General features: G+C 31.8%; 1 protein-coding gene across 3 annotated transcripts in view; it reads right to left on the reverse strand.

Annotated features, from left to right (window-relative positions):
- Dl (dorsal) overlaps positions 1–17,037 on the reverse strand; it is a 74,378-nt gene that overhangs the window by 9,776 nt on the left and 47,565 nt on the right. For all 3 annotated transcript variants that reach the window (XM_076394836.1, XM_076394835.1, XM_076394834.1), the window contains 2 exons: positions 3,565–3,743; positions 408–643 (listed from right to left, as the gene is read on the reverse strand). In XM_076394836.1, coding sequence (XP_076250951.1) covers positions 408–643; positions 3,565–3,743 — 415 coding nt within the window. The remainder of the gene's footprint in view (positions 1–407; positions 644–3,564; positions 3,744–17,037) is intronic.

Genomic DNA, 17,037 nt, shown 5'->3' on the forward strand with positions numbered 1-17,037 from the left:
GTGGTATATATGTTTTTAGTATTGCTTTATCAAATATAAATATTTTTAATTCCATAAACATGTTTGAAATGTACATTTATATAATAAGAATGCTAATTTAACTGATAAGACGGAACATAATATAATTTACATGATATGGCCATTTTAAACTAGTTTGAATGAAAAAATTATTAAAGAGAATTCTTATGTTGATTTTTATTTTAAATTCAGATAATTATGAAGTAAAAAAATGTCTTATTCTCGGTCCTATATTCGTGATATTTATGACATGCTTAATATTATTCTTTAAATTCTTGAATAATATAATTAAAACTAATTAATAATAAAAAATTAATAAAAATTAGGTACTGTGGAGTGTAATTTGCCCCAAATTTAATATAAAATAAAAATAAAAAAGTTTCCAATACCTTTTCACACAGAAGTATAATGTCCTTCCTGCCACCGTCCACATAACTTACACAATCAGATAACTTAACGATTGATAAGTCTGACATTGCTTTCTTGTCGTAAATAATATCACTAACCACTGGATCGAGAGGCACATTGTATTTATTCGTGCAATCGCCTTGCAAAAACACTTGGAAACACAATCTAACTGCATTGAGATCTATTGATGTAGGTTGATTCTTGTGATGATAATGTTCTGTAACAAAAAAATCATTATAGAACAAAATACAATATTTAAAATTGTTTCTGTGGCGTTTTATTAAAGTGAATTTTGTAATGATTTACTTGTTGGGTGTATAAGTTAATTTTAAGCGAATCTATTTCATATAAAAATTTAAGGAAACATTTGTAAAAATAAATTATACACTAATATATAATTGTTAAATTCACTATAATTCATCGCAGTTTTATTTAGATGTTATTGTTTCTGTAGCTTAACAAGAACTACTTTCTGTAGCTTTATTAAGCTACAGAAACTACAGCTGAAGCTGTAGCTGATTATAATAAAACTTCGACTTAACACCTTATTGTAAATAATGGTTCAGATGTGACGAAAATAAGTCTATAAAAAGTCGTAGTCGTTTTATTTTCACAGCTGATTGTATACATTTCTTTTTAATTAATGTTTTTACACTAATAATTAATTAAACTTCAACTTGAATAGTAAAAAAATAAGGAAAATGGTTTTGGAGAACCGTTTAATTAGAAAACATTTAATAGAAATTAGATATGTCATTAGGTATTTTGGGTTTCGAAATGCTCAGTGCACAATGGGTATAGAATTCTGATAGTAATTCAAAAGCCATCATTTTCACTAACTTGTGGCACGGTGCAGGGTCTTGGTGAAGCAGCACTTTCTTTTTCTTCAAATGCGGTCGTTTACCGGCGATTGCGTTCCTCAAACGGTCCAATAACGCTATGTAATAGTCGCTGTTGATGGTCCTTCCTTTTTCAAGGTAGTCAATGAAAATTATTCCATGCGCATCCTAAAATACAGACGCCATAACCTTGCCAGCCGACTGTTGCGTTTTCCCACGCTTTGGAGCGGGTTCATCGTGTGCAGTCTACTCGGATGAATGTCGATTGGACTTCGGAGTGAAATGATGGAGCCATGTTTCATCCATTGTCACATATCGACGCAAAAATTCGAGTTTATTACGATTGATCATCTTCAGACACTTCTCCGAAGCATCAAACTGTCGTTGTTTTTGGTCAAAAGTGAGCTCATGCGGCACCCACTTTGCAGAGAGCTTCCTCATACCCAAATATTCTTGAATGATACACGTTCAGTTGATATCTTTAGAGTGTCTGCTATTTCATTCAATTTCAATTTACGGTCATTAAAAATCATTTTGTGGATTTTTAAAATGTTTTCGTCGGTAACAACCCCTTTGGGCGTACACTGCTTTCACTGTCTTCTCTGCTCATTTCACCACGTCTAAACTTAGTATACCAATCCTTGATGGTTGATTTTCCAGGGGCAGTGTCCGGAAACTCGGCATCGAGCCAAGTTTTTGTTTTCTTTTTATCTTTTTATCCATTTTATCCACAATAACAAAAGTTGCTTCACTCAAAATGCTATAATTCACAAACTAATGATACTTAACTATTTATACACGCATATTTTGAGGGTTGGGGCTAACTAAAGAACATATGAATTTAATTCTAGTCAATAACGGTCATCTATGTGTCAGACCGGGGACTTTTCAATTGACTTGTTAGAGGTAAATAATAGTTTTAATGGAATGTTATAACTGAACTGACTGAACATTCACTGCTGTTCATTACTAAACGACCATATAAACTGAAAATATTAATTAAATTCAAGCCAATTCAAGCAAATGTCAATCACGCCCAATCATGGTTAGATTACATATAGTTCGATGACCTATACTTCACCAGATTAAGGGTGAGTGATACATATTTGATTGAACAATGTGATTTTATCAAGTTTTTACAGCCTGGTATGTCTGCATTATGGGAAACAAACATTTTGAAAATACTTATGCACAGACGATGTATGAACAGAAACTAAACAGAGATCTGGTGGAAGAATTTATGGGAGATCTAAACTGTTAAAACATGTCTAAATACTGGTTATTGAAAGTATTTGAAGTATTGCAGTTTTATGTGCTTATGTAAATTATGTAAGGCTCTTATTAAAATAAACTTCAAAATTACACAATATATATATATTTTATTTATGCAAATATTACACAGTAATTTGATACAATACTGGATACACTTTTTGTTCCATAGAGCTGCTAAAAGTTTAAGAAAATGAAACATCCATCATCGAATGTATATAATTTAAACTTTTCTTTATGTTGTCGTTACTAGCAATTATGTAGAATATTTTGCCTGTTTGCCACCGATACAATTTTGATTTGTCTTAGGTATAAGGTACTTGATTTCATCTTCTTGTCAAGTCTTTAGTATATTATAGTATTTTTACTTAGTGTTCTTCAACGTATACGACATTTCATAGTTAGTGTGTCTGAAATACCCCTTCATTTTAATTCTATAAAAATTCTAGCATTGTTTTTGTAATTGTTTTTTTTTTCAGTTACATTCACCATCGACGAATCGATTCCAGGTTATTCGTCTTGATAAATACAAGTTCGATTTTTTCGTTTATCTTTTCTTTCACAGCACAAAACCAATTTTTTAACTGTGAAATATAACAAGAATAATCCAAATAAAATCAAAATGCAGTGAAAAATTCAAACGCATCTCAAGCGGAAATTATGGTTAGGAAACGGTAAGTGACGTCAATGTTTCGTAACGCTTCTGATTGGTGTTAACTTAATATGCAGAATATTGAAATTTTGGTAACATCTTAGTACGTACTCCCATTTTGAATTTTAAAGTAATATATTTTAATAATTTCTCTATAGTATATTATTATTATTAATCAATATTTTTGGGATTCTTTATTAGTCATCTAATAAATATGATCTATTTCGTTTAAACCTTTTTATTGTTACTTCAGGGATGGTTTCCAGGAATTGAAGTTCAGGTGACGATGAATGATAAATTGTAATGTATTTAAAAATCATTAAAATTGTCTTTCTTGAACATCTTTGTATAAAACAAATTGAATCCATTCCTACTTACGCCTAAATGGATCAACTCTAATTTCTTCTCTCTGTCGTAACGAGGCTTCAATATCTCGTTTCTTTACGCATTGAATGCCTAAGTTCGAGAATTGGACCCGCATCGTATCTTCGGGAATTTGTAGCGTGCAGACGCCCTTCTTACAGCCTTCTCGTCCAACCAAATTATGAGGATGGACCCTGAAAAAAATTCAATGATTTGTTAGATATATATCAGTATCATATAATTAATAAAATAAAAGACCGGAATATAAACCACACCACAAATATACCAGTGATGAAAACAGATAGTTATGATTTAGTGAAGATGTGTTTCATTAGTCACGCATTACAACTAGACAGTCATCAGTGTTAAAACATACATTTTCTAGTTTCAACATGTGATTCTGAACACGAGATTAACTCTTAATATTGACATTAAACTTGCTTGTTAAAAAAAACTAAATTACAGTCGATATAAAGAGAAAGAATCTCATATATTTTCGAAGACAGAGTCAGTATTTACTCCAAATGATAGACATATGTCAGGCTTATAAACACATTTTAAAGTATTTATAACAGATGGCGTTACTGTATATTAAATCGCATAATTTATGTTGAAGTCTCACTTTTCAGTATATGTCATGTTTTCAGTACGTTGAAAATGTCTGATTTTGTACCAAGTAAATCGCATGAAGCTATCAATGGGTATCGCTATCGACTACAATTGATGCATCTGAGCCGAGCACTGCGAGAAAAACACTTGGAATACGAGCAAAGACAGAACAATGTATTCTTAAGCGTGACAACGCTCGACTACATATTGCAAAACCGGTGAAAACAAATTTTTAGAGATTAAAATGGAAAGTGCTACCCCATCCACCGTATTTTCCAGACATTGCGCCTTCTGATTACAACTTATTCCAACATATGCGTCATGACAAAAAAAGAAACGTTTGAAAATATATGCGTTGTTTGTTGTTTTACACTTAATTTTGTTTTCAAAACAAAGTTCTATAAAAAAGAATATTAGTGAAAAATATGATATTAGGAAGTACACTAATATCACTATATTCATTTAAAATATGTTAATTCTCGAATATATTTGCATTGCGAAATATAATGAAAAGAACAATATACCATCTCGAGAACATAATTAAAGTAGGATCCTGGATATAATCTTCTAACCTATGGTAAAAGTAGTCTTAATTTTAATAGTCACAAAGATGACTGTGTCACAATACCTCATCATAAGCAAGATATAAAATTAAAAATTCATACAGAAATGCTGGGTTTTATATTTCTTTACCTAAAATAACAGTTTTAAATTTAGAATTATTGAGCTATTCCCAAAATTACAGTTTCGACATCAACACGTTTGTTGTTTGATTTTAAAAAGATGTTCTCAAAGCACTAAATACTTTTAGAAATCTATAATGATGTAGCTCTATAAAGGTGATGATTATAATGTCTATGAACGTTCTGCAGAAGGAAATATGTTCGAAGACAATAAATTGGAAAGCTTATTGAACGAAAATCTACCTCAAACTTAAACAACAAGTTTTCAGACAGTTTATCGATTACTAAAAATTAACTATTTAAAAGGAGGGAAAGGAAAGCTATTCATAATGACGTCGTAACGGATCAGCAAGCTAGAACTATATCTAATATGCTAAAACCTAATGAAACTGTTACTGTAAATCGTCGATTGGACAACTTATGCCATGCATTATTGCAGAAAGACCGGCAATGGCGAGTAGTAAATACGAAATCATCTGCTCCCGTATGACATCGCTCGGTCATATTTTGCGATAGTTTTAAATGATACCCTGTTGCAGCTATAATGGGAAGTACTACTGTAGCTAGCGTAGTCATCAGACTTAGCGCCTTCTGATTATTATTTGTTCAGACTAATTCAGTATGAGCTGGTGTACAGCTTTGAAATGTTAACATATTTCTATCGACACGGTATCGCCATGTTATCGGAAAGATGGAACAAACTTCTTGAAACTTCGAACAAAATATTTTGATTAATACATATTGTATCAATTTTTGTCGATAAATGCCTTTTTAATTGAAAAAAATAATCATCAGAATCCATGCGAGAACTTGAATATGTAAACTTGAATGAAACTTGTTATATATATTTTTTGGAATATGCATAGAGGCTGACACATGTATAATCCTGTTTATTGTTTCTGATAATGACTGTAGCTTGGAATATCAATAGTTTCTTATTTTCAAAAAATAATCAAATAATTACTCCAATAACTTTCGGCAATTTTGGCAAAATTTGTTATTTTTTAACTTCAAATAATGTGTCAGTTTTTAGAAACAGTTGAACTGAACAACTGATCATCTTTGTGACAATGGAATAATATTTGTTATATCAATTTGGACGTAGGAATTTTATTTGGCGGAAACATTAGACCAGCTTTATATATTCGAAGTAATTTTTATAGACTTGTACATTGTGACTGTATACGTTAGTCTAGAATACCTTAACTCTTGTGAAAAATAAACGATAAAACGCGAATAAATGTGAAATTCTCGGTACACAGTTGTTTCCAAGAAAATGAATAAAACTTTCATGTTATCGATGGAATACTAAGTAGAATTGCGAATTGAATAGCGCCATGAAGCATCTTTATTAACCCATTAAAATACTGTAAAGCGTATAAACATTTATAGTTATTGTTCATTGTTTTCAAACCAATTTAATCGAACATATTTAAACCAATGTTTTCTGATTTCTTTTATTAGCCGCCGGTTGTTCTACCTCTGTTGTAATGTGAACCCCCTTATTATCAATATTAATTACCACAGTTACATAACCGTTGTTTACATTCTAGCTGTATCAACACCAATATTATAACAATAGTTGTAACAAAATTGTTGGTAGCTCGTTTCACCATCAAGAAGATTTAATGCATAGATATTTATGATTTTCTCTCTATAGGCAAGAGTATCAAGTCTGACATCAAACAACCATCAAACCTGTAGTGTTTATTATATTTTCAGATACTTTTTCACAGGTCATTTGTTAATAAATTAAATTAATAAGTTTCAATATAAAAAAAAAACTAAATTTTAAGAACAATTTTAAAATTAAACCAATTGTATCAAGAAAATTATATTTTCTCATAATAACTAAAAAATTAAACTATTTAATGATCTGAAAGATCCAAATTTCTTGTTACATTTCCTCGATTCGTTATTTAATAAATACTTTTATGGAATATCGATTAATGTGATCTTAATTAGGTAACTAAATTTTTAGTAGTAGTATGGTGGTAATTAATGTACTAGTGTAAAATCATTAAAATATATTTATGTTCATTGTTAATTGTTTAGTTATCAGAAAATATATAATATGTTATTATTAAGACTAGAAAGACTAAAGTATTAAAAAGTGATTTTTGTTTTGAATATGTTTTTTTAATTATATCTAATATATCTCAGAATACTGCTTTTGTATACTAATGTATTTTTAAAGCACTAAAATGTTGAATGAAACTTATGAAACTAATATTAACTATTTTATGTAAAGCCCGACTACTTCATTCGTTTCATATCACTCTACCTTCTGTAGCTTTATTGCTAGATATTATTACACTTCTTTTCTTCAAATGATCTTCTCTCGTCTATGTTTAAGACACATAGTTGTATCCGTCATTCAGAATGTCGACTGAGTTATACATAACCAGACTTTGGGAAATTAAGTAAGACAAGAAATTAGAAATATTACACGTTTTCATAAAATACGTTTTTATAAAACAAAAAATAATCCAAACCCAAAGACGATTTTGGATTGTTTTGGTGAAAAGGTTGCGTTGCAGTGATTTCGTGTTTTATTGAATGTGGAAGGTGGTTGTGAGTTTAAATACAGTGTTTCGATTGATTGAAAAAGAAGAATCTTATCAGAAAGGCGAATTGCGATGTTGATTTGTAAGTGCTGCAATCATCCTGAATACTCCTATAAGTTAGGATATTAGACAGTGAATTGACAAAGTTTGAACGCTGGTGAATAACTCCGATAAATATAATGTTACTCCTGAACCAATGCACTAAACTCCTTTTTCCATGATTTTGAAAACCAAATTAGGGTTACAAAACCACGGTAATTTCCGGTTGATTGTTACGAAATATATGATTTTGTATTTTTCGTTACTTATAGGTTAACTCGCTAGTTTCTGAGCCGACGGGTATTTATTTATTATATTTTTTACCTAGAACTTATTTTGATTATCGAATTCGCCGAATTTGTTTTGATCCACTTCATTAAGCGGGAGTTATTAAGCGGAAATGTATGTATCTCAAATTAATTTATTCATGTGTTTAAGTTCGTTTTATATAAACAAACTTATACTACATATACCACAGACTTTTGTGTTACAAAAAATATAAATACAAATTGGCATCGGATAGAACAGTTTTTTCAAAAATTATCATCAAATGCAAACCATCTTTTCTGTGTAATAATAAAACTACCTGTAATCTCCTTCAATTTACTATTAAAAATAGAAATTGATATTGAAACAGCAACAATAAACATTATAAAAATATACAGGAGGCAGTATGATACGCGACTCATAACAGTGAAGCATCTACATGAAAAACATATATGCATATATACATATATTTGTCATATCATTTGTAGTTCAGGAAAAAATAGCAGAAAAAATGAAACTACGAAAGAATTGGCAGCAAGAACTTGGAACCTGGAACAACGAATTCAAGAATACTTGGAAAACCTGATGCCAATTGAGGTTACAGATTATTCGTTAAGCAAAATAACAAGAAAGCTCAAAGCGCCTCAACAGCATAACCCACCTACTAAAAATAATGATAATGGTTGGAAGCTATAAAGAGAAGGCTGGCATTTTCTCAAATTACTTAAAAAATCTATTCAAGCCAATATTATTATATTTTACACACCATTTTGAATGAATTATTTTACTAGAATTTGAAAAGTAGCAAAAATAATAATGAATCCCAAGTCGTGAAAAATAAGAAAGAAGGTAATAAAGAAGATTTCACTTGCTATATATACCACCTAGAATTTTACTACCGATAATATCGAAAGTTGATTAGTGTTAATCCGAATTTATAATATATGAATTAATTCGTTTTAAAAACATGAAACTACATACTCTATATAGATTCAAATAAGATAAGTAGGGTATAGTATATATTTAGTCTGTAAAGTCCTTTGGGCAATTTAGTGAATAATCAGTAGACCATGTGGAAACTACAAGGCTTATACTGCCTTTCAAAAGCTATTTTGGGAAAACATGAAATATTTTTTTTAATAATAGTAAAACAATAATAAGTTTGACCAGCGAGTATAGCTAGAAGTTTTTCACTGCTGCTGTAATGCGTTACAATACTACCATCAATGTATGTAACTAAACCGCCGTCCTTTCAACAATTTCCTGTCTTTTTGACATATCTTCTAATATATGCCCCCGAATGCCCTAGATTCCTTCTTCCGTCCAGCTACAGAGCAAAAGTGTACACACCAAGATCAAACACTTCAGTCTACGGCGGCTACCACATAGTTGATAAAACAGTACAAAAAGTCCATAAATGAAAGTTTAACGCGCATTATAATGTTAGAATAGAGAACGAGTAGCTGATTAATATACTCCGATCTTGATCCTTTTGATAATTATGAATATCTTGGATAATGTAATAATAAACCTACATATTTTTACAATAAATTTTTACCGTGGATTAAGAATATTTTGTTACGGGTGGCGTGCAGAATTGTCTACAGTATACGATGATCTTTTTTCACAATAATGCGATTACCTAGTGCCCAACGGCCAGTTTATATAATAAATGTATATAAAAATATATTTGTATACTTAATTTGTATATGGTTCTTCTGTCCATGTATATGAACTCCTTCTAAACGGTTGCGTTGATTTTATAAATTAACTCACGCTGTCTAGAGAGAAAAAGAGAGAAGAATAGGGATATTGTGGCAACTTTGAGGAAGTGTATGTAAAATCATAACCATGCACGAAGAGCACGTATGAAGAATCGCCATTACGATTCGATGTACCAACTGTATTTTATCGAAATATATCACATAACATGTTATTATGATCATGTTATAGTTTTAGAAAGAAATCAATAATTAATCCAAACAAAATTTCAATGTTCTGTATTCAAACAAAATAGCAGTATTTATAATATTTATTGATCCTATGTGACTGGCCTCATATACATCTTTAATAATTATTGAAATCTGACTAATCTACAATAGTTCAAGTATGATGTTAAACAATAAAAAACAACAATGTCAAATAGTCGAAAGTGTCGTAGCATTGAAGAATGTTCGTAACTTGTACGAATATCAAGGTTCAATACGAAAGTCAACTTTCGATGGCATTGCCATTGTAAACGATTCGCAACGATTTTAACTCAACATATTTAACCTGTTGTTTCTCAGACTCTTTCGAAATATGCCCCGATAACAAGATGCCGAAAACATGTCCCGTATACAGCAATTTATAACTGTCCGAATCAATTTTCTAAGAATGAGCATGTAATATTTTTGCATGTTCGTTGAATTTATGTATCAATTATTCTTCGCTCAATATTAGGAAATGTCGTGTTTGGAGGAAGATTTGGTTTTTTAGAATTTGCATTTCAAAGAAATCAATTTAGACTGATAAATAATGCATATAAAATTAATTCAGACACAATTTAAAAAACTTTTCTTGGATAAAAGATGAAGTGATAAACAAGTCATTTTAATTTACGCAATACTGATCTTCTCTAGTTTGATTAACTAATTATTTAATTAACCTATATATTCTTTCTGTAGAATTATACACACTCTAATACATAATTCTATAGAGACTGCTTGCTAAATCTGTCTATATAAAAATGTTGAACATTTTTCGTCCAGTTTGCACTTGCATATATATCTACCTCGCTACGCTACACAACACAAGATCAAATGGTTTGATGCTTTTGAGTTAGCGTCCTGTTCTGGTGTTATCTAAGAGTTGTAACACTTCGATGTTGACATAACAATGCAGCCTCTCCTCATGTTACCTTAAGATTCTCTTAATTTCCTGAGTGACAGTCGATATATATCTGAAGGTTTTGATGTAGGTAATCAGTCCTGTAGTGGGTGTACCTACGATACTTCTCAGGATTTTGTTCTGGAAAACTTGTGTTGTATTAATATTAGTTTTCGCGAAACATTTTTGGTCACTCGCCTGTTGTAATTTTCGAATGACTTCTTCGCTATTGTCTCAGATAGCAAGAATCTCAGCAAATATAGCCATCTCCATATTTTCCATTTGTGCTCTGGTCCATGATATGGTGTGGTTATGATATGATATGGTGTGGATATACGGAGTGGTCCAAGATACATCGTGTTTAGTGGTAAAGAATTGGCCCCAATAGTAGTGGCCTTTCTCTTGTTTGACTTTAAACATTTTGGTTTGGTTTCATTTGGTTTGAAAATTTTTCTAGATGGCCAGCAAATGCTTCCGCTTTTTGTTGGTTGTTGCGTGCCCAATTTCCACATAGGTTTTTTTAGGATGGACTGTGAAGACATGATTTTTAGGTATTTGGTGGCTTTCCAGAACGAATAATCTGTTTCCTTGCAATCTCTTAGATTTCGAAGATATTTTTCAACCCATTGGTTAACCCATATTTTTATTTTCAGGTATACTATTGTGTTGCTACCTTTGTTCGTAACTTTCGTTTCTCCTTATATCGGAGAATTAATTCTTTTAGTTATATTTTTAATTTCTGGTGTATTATTCCAGGATTTTTTTTGCTTCAAAATTTTATTGTTCGCCTGTCTTAAGGAGTACATTTAGTTGAATTCGATTGTGCAATTGTTCATGCACGAAGAGCAAATGCTTCCCAGTCTGTTCTCACCTTTGTTAACGTTAGGTTTTTCTTTTCTGATTATTTAAGGAATTTTATTTTATTTTCGGCAGTAATGTTCGTTAGTTAATTCGCCTAAATTAAAAATTCATATTTGGTGTACACAAATGTACATACTGTCAAATACTGCCTTTTTGGAATTTACAATGTATGGGGCCATTTTGTCTCAAAATTTGAAAATGGGATTTCATATAAAATTATTCAAAATGTTGAGAAAGTTTACGGTAAATCATCAACGACTATAACTGTAGTTAACGTTACTAATATGAAAGAAATGGAAACTGAAGAGTAAGCTCGCTAAAAAGGCCATATTTGCATAAAAGAAAGAATTATTATTTCGGAAGGGAATTTTTCTTTAAAATCATTTCCCAGTTCTATTTTTAGAATAACGTAAATAGATGACAGAAACAGATTAATTTTTTTCTCGTTAAATATGTATTTATAACCAAAAGCAAAAAACTCAAATTACGCGAACATCTGGACCTTATCAAGATATCTGCTAATTTATTTAAAGAGTCGGACCCTTAAGATTGCAAAGTAATTTTTCTTAAATATAATGTCTGATATATAGTAGCTCTTACTGGCTTCTTTAATTTGTTTTTAATTGTTTTAATCGCCTCAGAAAGATATCCTTGAAGTGGCCTTTTGAGTTTAGGCTAGAGTTATAACTGAAATATTAACAGAGCTAAATTAGGGGAATTATCTTAGTTCAATGTGATAAAAAAAAGTCTCGAAGGAGCAATACGGTAAGAGGTAGCCATATTATCATAACGATTTATTGGCAAACAACCAATATAATTAACAAATTTGACTCGATAGTGCTAAAATATGTTCAGATATGTATATACGAGGGTGGTGCAAATATAACCGAGACAAATACTTTGACGCGTTTATTTACTAAAAAATTTACAGTTTTTTTTTAGGTATTTGCCCTCACCAGTTACGCATTTTGTCTATCTTTCCGGAAGTTTTTTGATGCCGGTATCGAAGAATTCTTTGGGCAACTCGGACAGCCATGTGCGCACGAACTCCTCTACCTCGTCGTCGGCGTTGAATCTTCACCTCCGACGGCTTCTTTCATTGGTCCAAACATGTGGTAGTCGCAGGGTGATAAATCCGGACTGTAGGGGGTGTCCCAATACCACCCTAATTCCGATATCGTATCGAGAGTGAGACGTGCGGTATGAGGGTGCGCGTTATTCTGGAGAAGAATAGCACTTCGTGCTGGACGGCTCCTATCGTCCGAGCGATAATCGGGTTTCACGTGTGTTATCAGAAGTTTAGAGTAGTATGCAGCATTAATGGTACGTTGGGTGCGCAGGCAATCGACGTACAGCGCGTCCCGCGGGTCCAAGAACACCGTACACAGAACCTTACCCGCGGACCTGGTTGTCTTCGCTTTGACTGGCGCCCCTTCCTCCCTCTTCCTCCACTCTTTAGACGACATCTTGCTTTCGAAAGTGTCGATATCTCGTCTGTAGTGAAGATTCGCGCTGAAAAACTGCCCCCCTCCGCCTCGTGACGTGATGTCAGTAAGCGGCGACAAACTTTTATTATTATTTGGATATTGAAGGTGTTCGTGGATGATAGACTCTGCACTACCAGTACCGATCAGCTGAAATGTTTGGAACATTCATCCGAATGTCGTCTGGTGTGATGGTGGTTCGCGGTCGATTATGCGGCTCATTCTCGACGGTTTCGTGGCCATCCTTGAATGCTTTGGCGCATGTAAACACGGCAACTCTACTCAGACACTCACTGTTGAACTGATTTCGCAAACGCAGAAAAATGTCTGTCTTGTTAACGCATTCCCACACTAAAAAAGAATGACAATACGTTGCGCTACGGCGGTGGCACTTGACGTTCACTCATGGTCGTAGCACGCGTGTGGAACATGCACTGCCGACGAAAATTATGCTACACTGTGTGTAGAAGTCAGTAATACTCTTGGTATGAAATAATATCATATTTCCTTATATATTTTTTAAAGATATTGAGGATAAAAAAATTATCACAATACCAAACAAATTCTGAAGAGCGACCTTCTTCCGCCACCAGTAAATAACATCTTAACCAATCAATGAACTTGTATTTTAAGCTTTTAATCACGCTGATCATTCCTATTGAATTACTGGTTGTTATTCAGATAATTCCTAGCTTGTAAATTATCGTTTTTTTTCTAATTATTACTAATTATTATTTGCCTAAAACGGTTGGATGATTCACTACTTCAAGGATAACTTGCTTAAATTTGTACAACGATACGATAAGGTTATTGATGTTCAAATATAAATTTAACCTGAAGATATTTTTGACAGGTTAATTGTTGGAATACTCTTGTTATTGTACCGTATTTGATAGAAACTGAATATATATTAATATAAGCCTTGAAGGTCTTTTATAGATTATGCTATTTTTAAATAAGTAGAGCTGAATTTTTGGCAAATAAGCCAATTTTAACGCACTGTTTTGTAAGATGACGTAAAACGTCAAAAAAAAAAACCCATGATTACATTTTTTATTTCATATAATATATTAAAAATATATTACTTTATTTTTTTATATTCTATAAATAATAGGACTGCAATTTTTTAATTTATAAGATCTATAAATTAATGTTATTTTAAATAATTTATTACATTTTTACAGACAATTTACAGACGGTGTTACTGTGCATTAAATCACATGAGGTACATTTGTAACCAACTTCATGTTGAAACCTCGCCAACAGACTTCACTTTTCAGTATGTATCATTTCGTCGAAGTATGAACGAAACATTTTTTCAGTGCGTTGAAAATGTCTGAATTGGTACCGAACAAATTGCATTTGCGGAATATTTTATTTTTTACTTCAGAACAAGATCATTGGATAGTGTGCAAAGCTTATGGTAACCATACTGCATCGATATTAACACGTTAATACTGGTTTCGACGTTTTAAAAACATTTATGGCTCCAAGATAATGATCTGTATTCGGTGGGACCGGCTTGGTGTGGTAAACTATGAACTGCTAACACCTAATTGGGCCATCAATGGGCATCGCTGTTGACTACAATTGATGCATTTAAACCTAACACTGCGTGAAAAACCACCGAAATACGAGCAGAAACATAACAACGTTATCCTTCAGCATGACAACGCTTGACCACATATTACAAAACCGCTGTGGCAAAAGTGGCGTGGTGGTGTAATGTCTAGAGCGATTCTAAAATCTCGCTAAGAATTCACTTCAACTGTTGGTTTTCGAATTGGACCCGTGTTTATTTACTAAAACTTTATTAAGTTTCTCAATTATTACAGATTGCACTTTCCCCTCTGTTACTTTTACTATTTAAAAAAGTCACTGCTCAGTGATCACCCGATAAGTTGTTTTTTTCATGGCCTATTGAATAATTAAAAAAAAAGCTGGGAGGGTGGTAGGATAGACAGGGCTATTCTTATAGACCTTGTCTTTGTTGAGATTATTTAGGAGTTCTACACTCCGATGGATGTTTGCGTTTGTTTGTAAGCAAACAAGTTAAAATTGACGTGGTTCATTTATTTATTCGTATCACTTACAAACAAGTAAATATCTAAAACCATTACCAATACAATCATATGGATACAAAACATGAGTAAAGCAAGTATATAATTACGAAACAGTTAGCACAAGGTTAGTACAACACAGGCCTAAATCACTAATTCATTTTATTGGTTCTGTTTCAACAGAATGAATTCTTTCGATGCTCCTGCGAAGTTGTCGTTTGTATATCATGTCAATATAACGTTCAATACTTCCATGGGGAATTCTATATCCACTATATTAAGATCCATAATACAATACCATTCTTTTGTTTGATATAGAAAATGTATCCAATACTGTTAAATAAAATAAATAATATTAAATAATATATAAAGTTATTAGTCCTTTGGTAGACTATCAACGTGGCTTTCTTGTACGGGTTCTGGAATATTTTGTGTAATCACTGACAGAATAGTGAAATATTTTTATTTGCTAGGAGAATAATTTTTCCTTTTCTTTTTTACAAATATTGTGATAATATGTTACTTAAGAAAACAACGGGTTACATCTTACCATGAATTTCCCCTACAGATGTACTATTATAGCATACTGGTGCACCATACTTAGTTGTTCTATATTTGAGCAGCATTAATGCAGCAATCCGTAATATCATCACGTCATCAAAATCGTACTTTAAAAATTTAAAGAGTTGCTATACAAATATCACGAAGTATTTTTTGGAAATATGTATTTTAGAAAATGTAGAAACATTTTGAATTGCATCTATTAAAATGACAGCTTTGTCCACTGTACATATATTACATATAGTATTTTATATCGAAATTTAAGTAGTTTACCAAAACTTACTGGAAATCACGTATCGTTAGTTAGTAGTCGTCCATCCTCTTTTTTTCTCATTCGAGGATCGTTAAAAAAAAATGGAATAGGAATTTTATCACTTCCGTTTAATACATAATATATTTATAGTAATGAAAGTAATCTCGTTTGATAATCGTTTAAACATACGTAATATTGAAAATAGCAAGATCAAAACCAACCTTGGATTACTAAAAACTATTAATTCGAATCACCATAATCTCTTTATAACAAAACTAATTCATAAACACAGATTTCTGATTTCTAATTATTTTCTTTGTAAATATCCCGATATCTAAAACAAAACCTTGAGTTCCTAAGGTTAAATTTATCTAAACTTAATAATATTAACCTTGAATCTAAAGCATACTTCGGTCCGTCAAAGACAACAATTAATCAGCAAAAAAAGATGTTTTAATGATGATGGATTTGCAATTGTTAATACTAATCAAAATAAATGAATAATTACTATTAAGTTAGCGATATATGGTATACATCAAAATAATATTGTTTCAGTATTGAGAAAGTTGTCAATAAAGCAATGAAGTGTAATTAATCATTTTTCTATTATATGTGGGCATCCATGTCTAGTGTTCCTAGAAAATTGGAGAACAATGAAGGCGATATTTCAGTAGTAGAATGTGGGTCAGTCAACAGTCATTTACAGAGATGTAGGGGGTTGCTCTAGCCGCGATTCTAGTTTGAAACTTTGATTTAGATCTGTCTAGTTAATACTTACAGTTAATATCCTGCCCAGTTCTATTATCAAATACCATGGGCCGATCACTAATTTTCATTATAGAGAGAAGCAAACCTAATACCATAACTATACACACGGATTTGGATTTAACAACAAGCATTCAAGAATTGGCCAATTCAAGATTCAATAAGGTCTTGAGAAGTATTGCGGGTGTACTCAAATACTACAGGACTGATTACTTACTCCGAAACTTTCAGATACCCACTGTCAGTCAGGAAATCAAGAGTGTCGCAAGGAGATATGAGAAGACTGCATCCTCATGTCGATATCGACGTATTACAATTGTTGGATAACATAAGTGCAGGACACAGAATCAAAAGAATCAAACTATTTGATCTTGTATAGTGTAGTATAGTGAGATACATTTAATATTAAAACAGCAGTATTACATAAACATAATTATACCATAATAAGAAATGGGCCGATGGATCTCCCTA

This window comes from Rhynchophorus ferrugineus, unplaced genomic scaffold (genome assembly GCF_030347505.1).
Source record: "Rhynchophorus ferrugineus isolate W39M unplaced genomic scaffold, kcgeb_rfMv2 rfM2, whole genome shotgun sequence".
NCBI lineage: Eukaryota > Metazoa > Arthropoda > Insecta > Coleoptera > Curculionidae > Rhynchophorus > Rhynchophorus ferrugineus.